Source organism: Martes martes (assembly GCF_963455335.1).
Source record: "Martes martes genome assembly, chromosome: 9".
NCBI lineage: Eukaryota > Metazoa > Chordata > Mammalia > Carnivora > Mustelidae > Martes > Martes martes.
The window spans coordinates 116,675,227-116,695,452 of record NC_137896.1 but is presented as its reverse complement, the minus strand read 5'-3'; the positions used below and the strand labels follow the sequence as shown (position 1 = coordinate 116,695,452).

Genomic DNA, 20,226 nt, shown 5'->3' with positions numbered 1-20,226 from the left:
ATTTATAAAACTCCCTGTAGTATTGATAGTGATTGTTGTCATTCAGAAAAATTTCAGTATATTGGCCCTGAGCTCAAAAGAATCAAAATAAAGCTGTCACTATTAGGCCATCATACTGCTGTGTGGTGGGGCAATTCAGGATACTCAGTTTTTATTTCTGACAAATATCCATGGAACTGACAGTGGTTAAGTTCATGAACACTAATGACATTCACTAGTGATACCACTGGTTCAACAATACCTGATCGATTAAAATATCTTTCTCTTGGGACACTTGGGTGGCTCATTCAGTTAAGTCGATTTTGGCTCAGGTAGTGATCTCAAGGTCATGAGATCCAAGCCCTGCACTGGGCTGGGAGCCTGCTTGAAATTCTCTCTGCTTCACCCTCTGCCTCTTCCCCCTAAAAAACAAAACAAAAACAAAAACAAAAAATTAAATGCCATTCTGCTGATCAGTTGCTTCATAGACTATAGACACCTTAAATTTTCATAAGCTTTGTAAAATTGTCCAACTAGGTTTTTTTGAGTTCCATTTGTATTTTTGCCACCATCACTTTTTGTTTTGTTTTTTTCTTGGCTACCTGAAAATATTTTTTTTGCCTTTTTTTTTTTTAAGATTTTATTTATTTATTTGTCAGAGAGAGAGAGAGAGAGAGAGCAAGAGAGAGCACAAACAGAGAGGAGCAGCAGACAGAGGGAGAAGGAGGTTCTCCACTGAGCAAGGAGCCGGATGTGGGGCTTGATCCCAGGACCCTGGAATCATGACCTGAGCCAAAGGCAGACACTAACAGACTGAGCCACCCAGGCTTTCCTCTTGAAAATATTTTTGCCTGTAGTTCCACAGAGACAATTCATAGATGCTAACTTCAGTCACTTAATTCAGTATTGGCTCCCCAAATAAGAAACAGCTGAGTATCAGTAGTATCTGTCAACTCCCCAAGAGCCAAGGAAGACCACTCAAAATAATTTGTTTTGTTTTTTTTTGACTGGTTATTGATGTTTCTCTCATTGTCCTCAACATTTCAAGAATTGTTTTTAAAGAAAGGTTAATAGTCTTAAATAAGTTTATTGTCTTGGGACATATTTCTTTGGCTTTTCCAATCAAACTTGATTTCATTAACTCACCATTAGTAAATGGCTTTTCTCTCTTGCTAACACATGAGCCAGTTAGAAACTTAACTTCGGTTGCAGTCTCATTTTTATTTTTGTGAAGAGATTCTGCTTTGATGAGATTCTATTTAAAATTTTTAAGTTTTTCTGATTGTTGCTCTGGTGAAATGGGGATGTTGTGATGAGTGCTTATTCTGGTAACGTGAACGTATATATATACATATTTTTAAGCACAGTTGTAATATTACAAATACAATGTCTAGCCATCTAATTCAGTAACAAAATAATCCACACTCCAATGTGCTTTAAAAGTGTAACATTTGCATTCTATTTTTCTGATTTAACAGGGTAAGTATGCACTGTAATAACATCAGAATGTTGCAGTACTAAAAGCAAAATGTTGGAATACAGCAACAAGCATGACACTCAAGACACTTTTGAGTTATTACTGTATCTCTGAAATTTGTAGTACCATAAGAAGCAGTGTGAAGTGGGGGAATGCCCAGTCTCCGAGTCTTTGTTGTAACTAATGTACTCTGCCATTGTATGACCAAAGTGCCCATAGATAATACATAACGGTGGGAAGAAGAAAAAAAAAATAACAAGAGTTGTTCTGTTCCAGTAAAACACTACATATGGACACTGAGATGTTATATAATTTTTATGTCTTTTTTCCTTTTTTTTTTTTTTTAAATAACAGTTCACAAAACCAGGCATTGGGCTGGATTTGATCCTTGGATCTTCATGTTTTCCCCTTTTCCTGATGTAGATGTGATTTTGCAGAAGGATTACCTATCAGGAGGAGGAGATTTTAATGTTCCCACCAAAATAGTGTGACTGATTGAGTTAGGACTGGTAAAATATGGGGTTAGGGCCTGTAGTGTCTAGGCCTTTTTGCAAGGTATTCTTTAAATTTCTTTATATGTAATCATCTGAATCTAATGTGTGGCCATTAATCATATTTTATGTCCTTTTCTATATTTACTTGAGCAACCAACACAGGAAATGTTTGAGGGTTTCAGTCTTTGAGAAACGGTAAGCACCAGTAAGCTCACCAATCACTCTGGCTTTTTTCCTGGAGGTATAGGGGAATAGATCCCAAACAAAAAGTGGCAGTTTTACTGGAATAGAGGAGAGATGGATGTCTGAGGCCATTAAAACAGTTGAAACATCAATCTGAAAGAGGAGAGAACCACATAAACTCTAACCCTAAAATCTGTAGTCTGGCCCTCCTGAAGTCATTGACTGACTTTTAAGGTACACACGTGCAAGAGAAGGTTCTAAGAAACCCAGAAGAAAACAGAAACTGGAAAGCTAAAATTCTGAGTAGAGATTCCAGCATTATCCTAGTGCCAGAGGTAAAAATTGAAGACTGCCAAGTTAGAGAGGCTATATTACACTCTGAGGTTTCTGTTGATACCCCATCATGGCCATTCCTTAAGATTGAGAGCAAAACTGAAGTGGACCATAGCCCTCAAGAAAATGTAAATCATTGTCACTCTACCTACTCCTGCTAAAAAGAAGGTTGTCATCTAGAACTTACACAGTTTTCATTCATAATCAGATATTTCATTCAGCAAAATGTACAGGACATTGCTGACAGGCTTAACTGGCCAAAAATCAAGAGGAAAAAAGGGAATAAATCCATAGATAATTCGGATGTTAGAATTATCACTGAGAGACTGTAACTGATTTAATATGCTCAAGATAAGAAGTTATGGAAAATTTTACCAGAGTCCTGGAAACTTTACAACTAAAAAAAATACATGAGCTAAAAATGAGAATTTGAGAGTTGGGCTTATTAGCACACTAGAAACAGAAGCAGTAGTAAGCTAGAAAAAAAAAGAGTTATATAGAAATAATGTAGTGCTGAGGGAAAAATGGAGGGGAAATAAAGCAGGAGATAGTCGAAAGGCTTAGCATGCATAATGGGGGAGTCCCAGGAGGAAAGGGGATACAGTCTGGAGGTAATATTGACCAAGGATTTTCCAGAACTGATCAAGATACCAAAACACAGATTAAAGAAGCTATGCGGATTCTGGTAGCAAAAATACAAATAAAACCCTGCTGAGACCCATCATAGACTTAACCGCTAAAAATCAAGAAAAAGAAAATCTTAAAAGCTGCCAGAGGAGATAAGTCAGTACCTTTAGGAGAGCAATGATGGTTGATAAGTCACTTGGAACTATAGACACCAGATAACAATAGAAAAGCCTCTCAGTCTGCAAAGGAAAAGGAAAGAATGCTGCCTAGAATTCTAAATACAGTGAGCATGTCCTTCAAAAGTGAAGGCAAAATGAAGACACAAAAGTTGAGAAAATGTATTGATTTGGACTGGTACTAGAAAGTATTAAAGTTCATGTTGAAAGAAAATCCCAGAAGAGAACTGCAGAAATAAATGAACAACAATAAGGATAAAATGTGTAAATATATATTAATACTATTTAAAATAATAACTACGGCTTGTAGGGTTTCAAATATGTGGAAGCAGTGTAGGACAACTATAGAACAAAAGGCTAGAAAATGATAACTCAGTCAAAAATACATTTGTTGGGGCAGCTGGGTGGCTCAGTCATTAAGCATCTGCCTTCAGCTCAGGTCATGATCCCAGGGTCCTGGGATTAGATGGAGCCCCACATGGGCTCCCTGCTCAGCAGGAGGCCTGCTTCTCCCTCTCCCACTCCCCCTGCTTGTGTTCCCTCTCTAGTTGTCTGTCTCTCTGTCAAATAAATAAAATCTTTAAAAAAAAAAAAAAAGAACATTTGTCATCTCTAGAGTAACTGCCAAAAGAAAAAGAATATGTAACTAAAAAGCTAGTAGAGGAGAAAATGGAATAATTAAAGATAAATGATTATTCCAAAGAAATGCAAGAAAAGAGAAATAAAGGAATGAAGAACATGTGATAACAATGCAAGTGACAGGATGGTAGACCTTAACTCAATTTCGTCCGTAATTATAGTAAATAAGAAAGGAGTAAATAGTCAAGACAAAGCCCAGAAGACCAATTCTACTATGTACAAGGGACATCTTTTAAATTTAAGGGTACAGATGAGTAAGTACAAGAGTGGGAAAAATACATCATATACATATTAACCAAAAGAAGCCTGGTTGGCTATATATGGCTGTATATGTCAGCAATAGTAAGTAAGGCAAGAAGTATCACTAGAGGTAAAGAAGGGTATTGATTAATGTTAAAAGAATGAATTCAGGAGGAAGATATAACAATCTTAAATTTTTTAGGTATTTAATTTTATAGATCTAAAACACAAAAAAGTTAAAGTTGATAGAACCAAAAGGTTAGAATAGACAAAACCACAAGCATGTGGATTAAGTAATCCCCTTTCTTCGTAACTAATAAAACAAAGGGAAAAAATCATCAAGGATCTAGTCGATTTAAACAACACAGTAAACTTGACCTAATTGACACACATAGAACACTTTACCCAACAACTACAGGATATACACACTTTTCAAGTATGTATGGAACATCGGGCACCTGAGTGGCTCAGTGGGTTAGGCCGCTGCCTTCGGCTAGGGTCATGATCTCGGGGTCCTGGGATGGAGTCCCGCATCGGGCTCTCTGCTTGGCGGGGAGCCTGCCTCCCCCCGCCCCCCTCTGCCTGCCTCTCTGCCTACTTGTGATCTCTCTCTGTCAAATAAAATCTTTAAAAAAATATATGTATGGAACATTTACTAAAATATGTCATATGATACACCACGAAGCATATCTCAGTAAATTTGAAAGAAACAAGGTCTCAGATTCTCTGATTTCACTAATGATAAACTAGAAACCAGTAGCAAATAACTGGAAAACTCTCAAATATTTAGAAATAAGCAGTGTCTTTTTACATATCTTACTGGCTAACAAAGAAATAGCAGTTAAAAAATTATAAAATATGTTGACCTGAATAATAACGAAATACGTGTCAAATTTGTGCAATTGCAGCAAAAGCAATGCTTAGAGGGATATCTATAGCTTTGTGTGTGTGTGTGTGTGTGTGTGTGTGTGTGTATGGGGGGGAGTCTGAACATTAAACTTCTATTTCAGGACAATGGAAGAATAAGCAAATATAACCCCCAAAAAAGTAGAAGGAAAGATATATAATTAAGATAAGAGCAGAAATCAAATGTAATGAATCAAATGAAAAGGAAATGTATAATTTTTTAAAATAAAGTTGTTGAGAGATTAATAATATGAAAAACCTCCTAGAAATACTAATAACGTACAAAATAGAAAACAAATTACCAATATCAAAAAAGATACAGGAGACATGACTAGTAATGGAGAGTAAAGACATGGAACACCTGAAAGCAATAATGTAATCCTGGCTTGAATTCTGTTCAAGAGCCAAAGAAAATGCTATAAAGGATGTGATTAAGACAGTTATTAAAATTGTAGTCTATTCTTCACATTGAAGATTTATATCAGTGTTAAATTCCCTGAGTCTGATAAACTTATTTTGTGCTGTATGTAAGAGAATATTCTTAGGAAGTAATACATTGATAAGGGAGCATGATGTATATATGCAGTCTATCCTCAAGTGGTTTAGCAAAAAGTTATGTATTTTAAAGGACAAAAGATTTTGTAAACAAGGCTAATAAATTTTATAGTTTAGATGAAAAACTCAATTTGGCAAAACTGACACAAGGAATAGAAAATCTGCATAGTCTTACATATGTTAAAATTAATTTATACTTGAAATACTTCTCAAAAAGAAAATTCCATGCCCATTTGATTTCACTACTGACCTAAACATTTAAAGAAGAAATTAGGTCAATTTTATATAATCTGTCACAGAAAACAGAAAAAGAACACTTCCCAACTTGTTTTTTTTGTTTTAAAATCACACCCCTAATACCCAAATCTGACAGATATGAAGGAAAGGAAATTACCAGCCACTATCTCATAAATATAGCCACAGAAATCATGAGCAAATTATTAGCAAATTGAATCTTACAATAAGAAAGATAATGTCATAATTTGGTGGGGTTTATTCTTGGATTCCAAGGGAAGCTAAATACTCAATATAAATCATGTTAACTGAGTAAGATGGGGGATTATATGATTATCTCAATAGATGAGAATATATAGTATTTGATAAATTTTAGCACCTTTCCAGGGGTGCCTGGGTGGCTCAGTGGGTTAAAGCCTCTGCCTTCAGCTCAGGTCATGATCCCAGGGTCCTGGGATTGAGCCCCACATCGGGCTCTCTGCCTACTTGTGATCTCTCTCTGTCAAATAAATAAATAAAATCTTTGGGAAAAAAAATTTTAGCACCTTTCCTGATAAAAATTCTTAGCAAACTAGAGTATGTATAAAACTGTAGCTATCATAATGGTGAAATATTGGATGCTCTTTCCTCTAAGTTCAGGAACAAGACAAAGAAGACTATTAGCACAGTTTTTTCAACATTGTCATGGAGGTCCTAGCCAATTCAGTGAAGAAAAATAAAAGATACAAAAATTGGAAAAGAAGTAAAACTGCCTTCACAGATGATATGATTGTATACTTGGCAAATCCAAAGAGATCTTCAAACTGTTAGAATAGGAAACAAAGTCAGTATTCAAAAATCAGTGAAATTGATACTAATATCAAACAATTAGAAAATGAAATAAGAAACCATGTTTACACAGCAGTGTCCCCTCAACTCAGTTTAATGAAAATGTGCAAGACTGCCACATAAACACTACAAAACATTGCTGAGAGAAACAAATGACAACCTAAATAAAAGAGATATCGTGTTTATGGATTGGAAGACTCAAAATTGTTAAGATAATTCTCCCTGAACTGTACTTATTCCTAATTAAAACTCCCACAAGTTGGGGTGTGGGGAAATAGAAAAGCCAATTTAAAAACATATTTGAAAATACAAAAGGGCCTAGATTAGCAAAGGCAATCTTAGCAGAGTTGGAATGCTTTTATTACCAGATACCAAGACTTTATAAAAAGCTACAGTAATTAAGACAGTGTAGTACTGATGTAAAAATAAACAGGTTAATGGGACTGTATGGAATTTCCAGAAATAGACCCATTCGTGTATATGGTCACCTGATTTTTCTACACTACCCCTGCAGTTCTGTGGAGAAAAGGTGGTTTTTACAATAAAAGATGCTAAATCAGTTGGATATCTGTGTGGATAAAAATGAAACTTGATGTTTACCTCAAACCAGACACAAAATTAAGGATTATCAAATAAGATAGGTGAGAAAACATTAAAGAATCTAGAAGGAAACATAAGGAAATATCTTTAAAGGAGGCAAAAATTTCTTGAACAAGATGTAAAACACAGTGACGAAAAAAGATTGATTAAAATTAACTAAGATGGATTTAAATGTATTAAAATAAGGAACTTATTGGGGTACTTGGGTCACTCAGTGGGTTAAGCGTCTGACTCTTGATTTCGGCTCAGGTCAAGATAACAGGGTCATGAGATCGAGCCCATCAGGGAATCTGCTGGAGGTTCTCTTTCCCTCCCTCTCTCCCTCCCCACCTCCCCCTTCCATGGTCACTCCCCCACTCAAATAAATAAATAAATCTTTAAAATAAGGAACTTCATCAAAAGAAAGCATGAGGGAGAGAAAAAGCAATCCATAGACTGGGAAAAAATACTTTTAATACATGGCTCCAACAAAAGATTCATTTGGGACATAGAATTTCTACAGATCAGTTTTTTAAGAGACAGTCCAAATGAACGTCACAAAAAAGGACTTCTAAATGACCTATTAAGCACATAAAAAGATATTCAACATTAGTTACCAGGATAAAACAAATTGAAGTCTCATTGAATACCACGATACACCCAATAAAACAGCTAAAATTTAAGACTAATACCACCCAGTGTTGGTAAAGATGTAGAGCAACATTGTTGGTGGGTTGTAAATTGGTATAACTATTTTAGGAAGCTGGCTATATCAACTTCTTAATTAAGCTGAGCCTTCCCTATGACTCAGCAGTTCTCCTATGTTTTATATATACGCCAGAGAAATAGATGCAAATATTCATGAGCATTTGCAATAGTGCCAAAATAGAAGTGACCCAATAGAATTGATAAGTACAGTGTGGTATTTGATACAATGCAGTACTTTAGGTGGCTGCTGAACACAGTAAATGGATAGATTTCAATGAGCAAAAGAGTATACACTGTATATACTCTGTATATTTCTGTTTATCCAAAATTCAAAAATGGGTCAGATTAATCACAAGGTAAAAATACTAACCTTGGGCATTATTATTGTATGGTTAAGGGTATAAGGGAGCCTTCAGGGCTGCTGGAAGTATTCTGTATCTTGCCTGTGGATAATGGTTACTTTTTTTATTTTAATATGTTTTTTAAAGATTTTGTTTACTTATTTGTCAGAGAGAGAGTGCTCCCCCTGGAGCAGCAGGCAGAGGGAGAAGCAGGCTCCCTGCCAAGCAAGGAGCCTGATGTGGGACTCAATTCCAGGATCTTGGGATTATGACCTGACCTGAAGGCAGATGCTTAACTAAGCCACACAGGTGTCTTGGATGATGGCTACTTAAGTGTAGACATAGTTAAAATTTATTGAGTAAGTGCCCATAATGTTAGTGTACTGTACTGTATATGTGTGATACTTCAAAGTATTTTCTAAACAGTATGCTATAATTGTGTTTTTAACTGGTTTGTAATTATTACCTGCTGAAATTTTTCTCTTGTAAACTATTGACTAAAATTTTTTTTGTGGTAGTAGAGGAGAAAGAGTTTTGAGTTAGAAGACTGGTTCTAAATTTTTTTCTGCTGCTTTTTACTCTCTGTACTCTTAATAAAACTTGGGCTCCCTCATCTTGTACAAGGTTTTTAACTCTATCGTGTATAGTATAGATAATGACTTCCCTTTCTAATTCTTGGGATATCAAAGGGATTAAATGAGACGATTGATGTGAAATTGCTTTGTACCTAATGAATTGTGCAGATTTATAGTATCTTCATTATCCAGCTAGATACTTGCATCTGAGCTCATACCCAAATTCTTGAATGTCTCATGGATATTGTGGTAGTGATCTAGTTCCCCTTTGTAACAGACTGCCTTGATTTATTCCTTTTTTTTCAGATGACTGGGAGAAATTTGAAATGCTTTTGGAAATTTGGGTGTACTTAACTGGTGGGAGTACATAAGGGAGTAGGACTTTTGAACTGACAGCTGGGATTGCCATTAGCTGGCTGCCATCTTTTCCCAAGTATTTAGCTAATTTAGAACTAAGATTTGGTCATTTGTCAAATGCCTAACCTTTAGAAAAATGCTTAGATTCCCTAGCTGCAGTTCATTCACTCTTAGAAGTGATTTGATTACGAAAGGCACTACTAGTTTTATATGCTACTGAAAGGCTTAAAGTGACTGCCAATTAAAATTGTAAGAAATTACTGATTGCAGAGCATCTCCTAACTTGATAGATCTTTAATTAGGGAAAAACATGCATTTCAAAATCAGTGAAATTTCATGGGGCATGTTTTTGTTTGGGTAAATTTTTAGTTTCTATGGATTAAAATGACTTATAAGTTGAACCATTTTTAGCTCTGTAAAAATGTTAGTCAAAGTACACCTTAGTATAAATTACTTAGGAGATCAAAATTAAATACATAATTTACAGAGAAAATAAAACAAATATGAGATAAAGTATTCACCATTATAATTTAAAACTTTAAGTTGTCACATCAAAGTGACCCACACTGGTTTTAATAATGATTGTCATCAAGTTTACAACTAAATGTTGGTAACCTAAAGTGTTTTTATTACTACAGAATCATAACAGAAATTGTAGAAACTTTTCTAAAAGGAGCCAAAAGTATTTTCTTTGTCTTGTCCATTGCTCTTACCTTTAAATAATTATTTTTAGGTAAACATTTGTCATCTGAAATCAACGAGAGATTTTTAATCCTTTGAGAAAAATACTATTTAGTATGCCAAAAAGTAGATAGGTACTTGATGCACTGATGATAGGGCTGTAGTTTGTAACCATCATTTCTCATGCTTTTAAAACGTAATGCCAAGGTTAAGAATTTTACAGAGAATTGAATCTAAGCTAGTATTGTAGATATTTAATGGAAAATACAAAGTAAGGTGCCCATTTTGGTCTTAGAAAAATCCAGATATCCCTGGGAAGTAGATAATTGATGTTTGAGAGCTAGTACTAATACAGAATCTATGCTAAAGTTCCCGTAATAAAAGCAGTTCTGCTGGTCATGTTTGAATTTTAGGGATGATCTTGTTAACTGTCATATTTGCTAAAGCACATTTCAGCAATGTCTCTGTCTCTTCTGTTACTTAGATACTACTATATTAATGGAATAGCTACACGGATGGCTTTTGCATGTGGGGGCCTTTTTTTTTCTTTTTTTTAAACCTCTCAACCTTACAAAAGAATCAGCACTTTTTAATAAGAAATGTGTGGATTTAATTGGAAGTGGGAAGTGGTAGGGACATAGAGAGATACAGTCTCTGCTTCCTTTTTTTAAATGCCTTTTTCAGTTAAGATTAAATGGGAGCTAGGAGTCTATTTAGAGAGAGCCAGTGGAGAAGATAATGATGAGAGGCAATGATTTACAAGTTCAGTTCAGTAGGGCAAATAATGTACCATTCCTCCCCACTCCATTCCAGAAGTTACTTATTAGTTCATGGATTTTATTGCTCATTCATTTGAAAAGTGGCTTTTCTCCATCTAAATAGCTTTTAGAGTTTTTTCATATAATGCCCTACTGTAAACATAATCATTAAAATTTAATAACTGTCTGGTACCATTTAAATTTTGTTTTGTTTTGATTGGAAAATGGAGGGGGGGATGGTTAGTTCTTAGGCCTGCTTCTAATATTCCAAGGAAGTGTGTGAAAAAACGAAATCACCTGCCGACGGCCACTCTTTTTTTTAATTAAATTTTTATTTATTTTCAGCGTAACAGTATTCATTGTTTTTTCACCACACCCAGTGCTCCATGCAATCTGTGCCCTCCCTAATATCCACCACCTGGTTTCCCCCAACCTCCCACCCGCCGCCCCTTCAAAACCCTCAGTTTGTTTTTCAGAGTCCATAGTCTCTCATGGTTCACCTCCCCTTCCAATTTCCCTCAACTCCCTTCTCCTCTCCATCTACCCTTGTCCTCTATATTATTTGTTATGCTCCACAAATAAGTGAAACCATATGATACTTGACTGTCTCTGCTTGACTTATTTCACTCAGCATAATCCGACGGCCACTTTTTGTTTAATTTCCCTTTCTTCATAATCACTGGTTTTTAATGATGGGATTTTGGCCTTTTCCTAAATGTAAGACTTTGCTGAGAGAGTGCGCTGTCCTCAAAGGTGCTGTCCCTGCAACCCTTTGGATCACTTAGGCTGTGAGGTTGGACCCTGGAGAACAAAGCGGACTGTGTTTCTGTGGCAGCAGCCTTGAGGAACATAATCAGGAACCAGCAATAATAGAGATGGAAGCCAAAGATCACTGGGTAGTCTTACTGTTAACCATAGGACACAGCAGGGTATCTGGTAGTTTGCTGCCTGTGTGACCTTCTTGATCTTTATGGGCATGACTTGTTTTAAGGATTATTATTTCGTAGATAAATTCTTAAAAACTGACCATTTTACTTATTGTTTAACAGTACGAGGATGTCGTCCAGGAAAGATTGTGCAGATGACTGAAGCAGAAGTTCGGGGCTTATGTATCAAGTCTCGGGAAATCTTTCTCAGCCAGCCTATTCTTTTGGAGTTGGAAGCGCCGCTGAAAATTTGTGGTATGTAAATAGGTAGAGCTGGAAACAGTCTATTTGAATGTTTTTCTCCCGAATTTACATTGAAGGTAATCTAGAGAGAACATTCCACAATTTATGTTTAAGAGAGATGGATAGGTTTGATTACATAAAATATAAAAATTAAAACCCCTAAAATGATGTTACAAAGATTGCTGTGTAAGATTGTTTCTTAGAAACAGGAAAGACAATACAATAGTTTTTTTTTAAAAACAGATTTTAGAAGAAGTTCAAATGGCCAATAAACATAAGATCCTCAGCCTCACTAGTAATTAGTGAAATGCAATTTAAAAACAAATCCCAAACTGTAGTCAGATTGAAAAAAAAAATGTCAAAAACTGATAATCCAGTGTTGTCAGGGATGTGGAAAAATAGGCATTCTGATATACCAGTTAAAAAAACACAAGAACAGAGTTTTAGGGGTCAGTATGGCAGTATCTATGATGTTCTACCTTTGTTATGATTTTATTTTGAAGATGATATAACATTACAGTTTATATTTGTTCTTTTAAGTCTTACAGTGGCTTCTGTCCAAAAACAAAAACTCACAACCTTACTGCATTGTTACAGCCAGAAAAACTGTTGTGTATGGGGAGCCTGGGTGGCTCAGAGGGTTAAGCCTCTGCCTTAGGCTCAGGTCATGGTCTTAGGGATGGAGCCCCACATCGGGCTCTCTGCTCAGTGGGGAGCCTGCCCACCCCCCGGCCTGCCTCTCTGCCTACTTGTGATCTCTCTCTCTCTGTGTCAAATAAATAAATAAACAAATCTTTAAAAAAAAAAATGAACTGTTGTATAGAAAGTATTTTTCTATAGTTCATATAACAGTGGAAAGTGGGGTAAGTAATGTATCATACTGGCTTTTGATTTGATAACTTGTAGTGGCTGTTAGTGTTTATGAAGTAGCTTTTATGGACTTAATCGTCGTCTTTTGCTCCATCAAAAATTATTTCTATATGTAAAAATTTTCATTGTCCTGCATGTTTCTTGGTGATCCACATTCATACCTTGTAAACTGCAGGTGTTTGATGTGATCTTTAAATACTTTTTTTTGCTTTCTTCTGTGTTTAAGTAATGTGCTTGGTGTTCCTTGGTATAATACCTAACTAATAAAAGAAATTAGCTAGGGAAAAGTTTGTTAAATACATGAATTAGCTTAGTGTATCATCTTTAAGTAAGAAGTAGCATGAAATTTTGTGGACGGGAGCCTGACTGGCTTAGTTGATAGAGTACGCAACTCTTGATCTTAAGGCTGTGAGTTCAAGTCCCATGTTGGGTGTAGAGATTACGTAAAAATAAAATCTTAAAAAAAAATTTTTTTTCTGGAAATGATCAGTCTTTTCTGTGACTCTAAATGAAGCAAATGTAGTTATTTATAACATCGTAAAATGATTCAAATTCTAAGGTACTCTTTCAAATGCTTTGATACAGAAAAAATTTGAGGGTAAAGAAGTTAGTCATACTAAATATTCCTAAATTCTGGCTATTTGTGTAACTTTTTGGTATAACAAAGTAACCTTTATTAAACTACCAGCTAATAAGGGTAACTGTATTAGTTATCTGTTGTATAACAGGTTACTCCACAATTTTATGCCTTAAAATTGTGTGAATTTATCACCTCACAGTTTGAGTGTGTCAGGAATTCAGGCATAGCTTAGCTGTCTCCTCTAGTTCTGGGTCTCTCACGAGGCTGTGATCTAGGTGTCATCTGGAACTGCATTCATCTCAGGGCTCAGTGAAAGGATTCCATTACTTATGGGCCCGTGGATTGTGAGAACTTGGTTCCTGATGAGCCGTTGGCCAGAGGCCTCCTTCAGTTCTTTGCCATGTGTTCTTCTCCGTAAGGCAGCCAGCTTCTGCATCAGGAATGAGAGAAGACAGAAGAGTACAAGCAGAATGGAAGTCATGATCTTTTGTAACCCAATCTCAGAAGTGACAGCCCTCCCCTCTTTTGCTGTTTCCTCTTTGTTAGAAGCAAGTCACCAGCTCCAGCCCACATTCAAGGGGAGATGATTGATTACACAAGGGTGTAAACATTGGGAATCATTTGTAGTTGCTTCCCCCAGTAACCAAGTGTTCTAAAATTGGCTTTTTCTGTTTTCAGGAGATATTCATGGACAGTATACAGATTTACTGCGATTATTTGAATATGGAGGTTTCCCACCAGAAGCCAACTATCTTTTCTTAGGAGATTATGTGGACAGAGGAAAGCAGTCTTTGGAAACCATTTGTTTGCTACTGGCTTATAAAATCAAATATCCAGAGAACTTCTTTCTGTTAAGAGGAAACCATGAGTGTGCTAGCATCAATCGCATTTATGGGTTCTATGATGAATGTAAGTAAAAATAAAAATTTATTTTTTATTAATGGGAAAATTCCTAAATATTCCCTAATAGAATTTTCCAGTTCAAAAAATTCCTTTGATTCAGTTTTTTAAAAACTACAATTTATCAAGCATTGGACCAAAAAGAGTCTTTCATGGAAGAGGGCCTTGAAACTGGGAAACATGTTACTAATTAAACTGGTTCCTTGGGCTCTCCTTGGTCGTGTTATTTCAGGTTGACTGCAGTTTACACAACTGAAAGACCCACGTGTAATTAGTTTACTTTTCTAGTGTCCGTTAAGATTTTAGTTCTCAGCATTCTTAATGATATGATGGAAGTTCTCATTGGCCCTGTGTCATAAGAAATATTGAAAAGTTGTATGAAATTATTTAAAAGTTGAAGTTTAGTATTGAAATTTTAATCTCTGCCTATAAACCTAGAGATAAGGATACTAACTACTCTGGTGTATCTTACTGTACTCTTTTTCATCAGTAAGAAATCACTGATTTGTGTTTTGTAGTAGTTTTTTCCAAGTGTTAGTACTAAATTACTACATTTGAATTTGGCCTTTTGCTTTTGTTAGACCATGGGAAAGAATATATGTTTGGTTAATTACAATTTAGAACCAATTAAGTGATTTTCAAATTGAATTTATTGTTTTTTGGTGCTGAAGTCTCCATTAGAACCTATTTTTGCTTTTTTCCAACCTTAAATACGGTAGAGTCCTATTCAAACTCCTATCTCCTTGGTTTATATAATCATTGATTTAACTGATGTTTGAGGAAGTGTTATATACCAGGCGCTACTTTAAACACTAAGAATGTAGTGCAGTGCACAAGATAGATGATCTCTGTTCTCATGGAGCTGTGTTCTAATAAGACTGATGGCCACATTTCATTTTGCATTGCATCTTTATTTCTAAGGTGTAATGTATGGTTTCAACTGTTTAAATCAGACCAGTAGAGAGGAAGGGGATTATAGTACATCTGACTATAACCACTTTTCTAAAGCTGTATCAGGAGTAGAGGTGCATTCTTAAGGATAAAGTATGGACTTGAATATCCTCAAGGATAGAAATGACATCAAATGAAATTGAGAACAGCTTTTAAACACTGCTTTTGGGTTTAAATGCTGCCTCTCTGCCTACTTGTGATCTCTGTCAAATAAATAAAATCTTTAAAAAAAATACTGTAAGAAAATTAGTTTTTTGTCAATATGCAGGAAGAATTAAGTGGGGGAAATGTTGAAAAAGGTAGATGGTACTTGTCTGGGCCTGAGGTAAAAATGATTTATTCTCTGCTAGAACATAAATCACTCCATTAATTGAAACATTTCATAGTAGATGCTAATCATTTAGTTGTACTTTTTCATTGAGTGGCAAATTATGGCATAAAAACTTAGGAAATTAGTGCTTATGTGTTTCCTCTGTCCCCTGGGTTAGTTGCTGCAACTTACTGTCCAGTTCAGGAAAATCAAGTAACTCTAAAAAGGTGAACATACACTTGAGATTGTCTTTTTTTGTAGCTCTTTATGCTAGACTACAGGAAAATTATAGCCTTTGTGTGTCTCTATTTATACTTTCTGTAAGAGTGCCAAATTGTAATTCACTCAGAAGTGGATACCAATCAGGCACTTGGAAATTGTCCTTTCTTGGCAATAAATTTATGCTGTGTTACTCAGTGCATTAGAGTCAAAATGGACAGTCTCTAAAGGCACCCTCTCACTTTTGCTTATTTGGGTAGGTATTTAACGAATGTGCATATTGAGTGGAAAAGAAAAACTAGTAGTCTATTAGACTCTTTCAAAATTGTTTTATTATAGTGATCTTAAAAGACAAAAGTGTTTGATATATTTGTTCCATAAAATACGTAGCACAATCTTGCAGGCTTTTTTTTTTTTTTTTTTAATTTCAGCGTAACAGTATTCATTGTTTTTGCACCACACCCAGTGCTCCATGCAATACGTGCCTTCCTTAATACCTACCACCTGGCTCCCCCAACCTCCCACCCCCCGCCCCTTCAAAACCCTCAGGTTGTTTTTCAGAGTCCATAGTCTCTCATGGTTCACCTCTCCTTCCAATTTCCCTCAACTCCCTTCTCCTCTCCATCTCCCCATGTCCTCCATGTTATTTGTTATGCTCCACAAATAAGTGAAACCACATGATAATTGACTCTCTGCTTGACTTATTTCACTCAGCATAATCTCTTCCAGTCCCGTCCATGTTGCTACAAAAGTTGGGTATTCGTCCTTTCTGATGGAGGCATAATACTCCATAGTGTATATGGACCACATCTTCTTTATCCATTCGTCCTTCGAAGGGCATCTTGGTTCTTTCCACAATTTGGCGACCATGGCCATCTTGCAGGCTCTTTTTAACCTTACAGGAAGGTGCTGAAAGTTAGTTTTTAAAAGTGTATAAGAAATATTTATTTGTTACAGAAAAAACAAAGTACTATGTAAAGAATAAAATTGAAATTATTCATAATCCTGTAGCTATGAGATAACATGAAAATAGATTTATTTATTCTATTTGCTTATTCTTTTCATAGGCAAACGAAGGTTTAATATTAAATTGTGGAAGACCTTCACCGATTGTTTTAATTGTCTGCCTATAGCTGCCATTGTGGATGAGAAGATCTTCTGTTGTCATGGAGGTAAACTAATCCATAAACTTGCTTTATGGATTTTTTTTTACTGTCCTAACATTGTTTAGGAAAGACCTATAGTAACTAAGATGCATATTGTGGGAAAACAAAGCAGTACAGGTGTGAAAACTCAAATCATTAGAACTGTTCTAAATAATGGCTAAAATCTCTCTTAGTAACCAGAAATTTATGACTATTTATACGTAATGAAAATGAAAATTTAGTTCAGTACTTGTCTCTAAGAATTTCACATGCGAGGAGGATAACTATAGTTTTCTTTGAAAAAATGTCTTCCCTTTGCCTCAGTTTTGACAGAGGGATACCTCTACTATCAGTAAAAATGAGAGGATTGTGATGATTTTCCTGCCTATTTTAAATACCTTTCATTAGAATCCAAATGTAATTGGGTTTACTATTCCCAATATGCCAAGAGTTCTGAGCTTTATGTAATGTGTCCACTTTCATCTTTAATACAATTTTTTGATAGAATAAGTTATTTCTTTTTAAGATTTTATTTGAGATAGACCGAGAGAGCAAGAGAGAGCACGGGCAGTGGGGTGGGGCAGAGAGAGAGAAGCAGGCCCCTGCAGGGAGCCCAATGCAGGGCTGGATCCCAAGACCCTGGAATCATGACCTGAGTTGAAGGCAGATGCTTAACTGACCAAGCGACACAGGTGCCCCAGAATAATAAGTTACTCTGTGTGACTTGTTAAATAAGTATATATGAAAGGTCATTTGAAAAACTAACCTTATGTGTCTAGCAATTGGCTAGATGCCATAAAAAGATACAGATTGTGTTTGATCTGGCCGTCTTGAGAAATTAAAAACCTGTTGACAAAATATGTATTTCCAGAAGAGTAAGGAAAAGTATATTTCAGGGGCACCTGGGTGGCTCAGTTGAGTGTCTGACTCTTGGTTTTGGCTTGGGTTGTGATCTCAGGGTCATGGGATCAAGCACTGTGTGGGGCTTCACAGTCAGAAGGGAATCTGCTTTTCTCCCTCTTTCTCCTCTCCCCCATGCACACAAGCTCTCTCGCTCTCTCTGAAATGAAATAAATCTTTAAGAGAAAGATAAAGTTTATTTCAAAACAGATACTGTATAATGAAAGGAATTTAATTATGTCAAGTGTTTGTAGTGAGTAATTTTTATGAAGTCTGGAAAGGGAGAGAATTCTTGGGCAGATGTTTATGGAAGTGTGGGTTTTAGAGGGTAAGTAGACTTTGGAGAGGCGAAGAGAACTTGAGATAGTCTTTTTTATGTTGTCTAGTTCAAGGAATGTGTGAGGACTGGCCTAACTAAAACGTCAAGTACACGTTGGTGAATGATAACGTATCAAGTTATAGAGATTTTAATACTGAGCACAGGAGTTTGTTGAATGGTTTAATTACCATATTGGGTTTTTGTATAGGGAAATAATTTATGAAAATACTGTAATGGGGCGCCTGGGTGGCTCAGTGGGTTAAAGCCTCTGCCTTCAGCTCGAGTCATGATCCCAGGGTCCTGAGATCAAGCCCCGCATCAGGCTCTCTGCTGGGTGGGGAGCCTGCTTCTCCCCAGCCCCTCTGCCTGCCTCTCTGCCTACTTGTGATCTCTTGTCTGTCAAATACACAAATAAAATCTTTAAAAAAAAAAACGCTGTAAGAAAATTAGTTTTTTGTCAATATGCAGGAAGAATTAAGTGGGGAAATGTTGAAAAAGGTAGATGATACTTGTCTGGGCCTGAGGTAAAAAATGATTTATTCTCTGCTAGAACATAAATCACTCTATTAATTGAAACATTTTATAGTAGATACTAATCACTTAGGAAATTGTAGCTCTTGCACGTTGGTATAGCTAAAAATAGAAATGTAGAAGTATGTAATGGCACTTGGATTTATCTATAAAAGAAATACTAGCTTATATTTATGTACTACTCTATAAAGATTGCAGAGTGTTTCAATGTGCTTTTTCTTGCTTATCCTTCTGATACTTTTATGAAGATAATGAGCATGTTGGAGTGGGATGTCGGAAGGTCTTATGGGATAGAATAAGGTATTTAAACTTGGAAGAAAACATGTTTAATATTGGGTGATAAGAAGTGATAGAAGTGGTAAAAAGTATTGAAATTGGATATGTTTCTGTGGAAGGGCAGGGAATGGTTGGAAAGAAAGAAGAGTGGTAAGATTTCTTTCCTTGAGAAATCTTTTGAAATGAAAGGGAATTTCATTACCCTGGTAAGGAAAAGTGGATCCTAATCATAATGTTCAATTATATAAAGTGGGATAACATTAAAAAAAACACCTTAAGTATATTTAATTTTACATAGCGAATCTACTTTAAATGCTTCTTAATTTGAGTGAAAATTGCTTAGATGTCAATAGTATGACTCATCTTTTGTTTATAGGACTATCACCAGACCTGCAGTCTATGGAGCAGATTCGGAGAATTATGAGACCCACTGATGTCCCTGATACAGGTTGAGTGTATACAGAGAACTTTAATTAGTTGTTTTATGTAAAATGTTTACATAACAAATGTTTGTACTTTATTATATATTTAGTGTAATTAGGATTGGTTTATGTAATAAATAGAGCTTTTTAAATCATCAATAAGCTAATTAGAGGTTACTTGCAATAATATATTTTATTTCCCACTAATTATTTCCCAAGGTGCAGTACTTTTAAATTTCATATGTAACCGTAGTATGGTTCTGTTAAACTTAATATCACAAAAGATCTTGCTATTGATTCTCCTTACCTTCCTGTCATTGGCCTCATTCATATCAGCATTGGTTATATCCTTCAAAGACTTGTTAAAAATTAGTCAAAAGTAGGACACCTGTCTGGCTCCGTTGTTAGAGCATGCAGCTCTTGATCTCAGGGTCATGAATTCAGATCCCAAGTTCAGTGTGGAGCCTACTTAAAAAGAATAAATTTTAAAAAATATTTTTAAGGATTTTTTAGAATTTAATAAATTTTTAAATCAAATAATCTTTCCTAGCTGAAGATATGTTGCCTTTTTAAAAATTATCTAGCAGTTTTCTGTTATTTTTTTGCATCTTTTGTATTTCAAATTTGTAGAGCTCAGAAAGCTGTAGAGATACTTGGTGAGTTTTAAGAAAAATTTGTGAAAGAATAATGAAAATTAACTCTTCAGACATTCAGTAACTCTTAGGTAAGTGAAGCAAGTCAAAAGAAAAGCAAATAAGTTCCAGTTGAGAATAAATTGCTGTATTGATTAACAGATGGGCCTAATGTAATTTTATAAATAAATTCTGCGCACAGTTGCCTAACTTTCCTTTTAGCTTTTAAATGGTAATTATTCATAGTTAAGTGCTAGTGTACATACTAAGATGTGTACTAAACGTGGCATTCATATCATAAAATGCTGTGATAACTTATGAGTTGAATGCAG

The 20,226-nt window shown here is 35.5% G+C and overlaps 1 protein-coding gene across 4 annotated transcripts in view; it reads left to right on the top strand.

Moving 5' to 3' along the window:
* PPP1CB (protein phosphatase 1 catalytic subunit beta) overlaps window positions 1-20,226 on the top strand; it is a 42,348-nt gene that overhangs the window by 9,705 nt on the left and 12,417 nt on the right. For all 4 annotated transcript variants that reach the window (XR_013967400.1, XM_080813397.1, XM_080813395.1 and 1 more), the window contains exons 3-6: window positions 11,720-11,851; window positions 13,968-14,198; window positions 16,737-16,841; window positions 19,217-19,288. Coding sequence is in view for 3 of the 4 variants with exons in the window: in XM_080813397.1 (XP_080669523.1) it covers window positions 11,720-11,851; window positions 13,968-14,198; window positions 16,737-16,841; window positions 19,217-19,288 (540 nt within the window). In the remaining variant the exon portion in view is untranslated. The remainder of the gene's footprint in view (window positions 1-11,719; window positions 11,852-13,967; window positions 14,199-16,736; window positions 16,842-19,216; window positions 19,289-20,226) is intronic.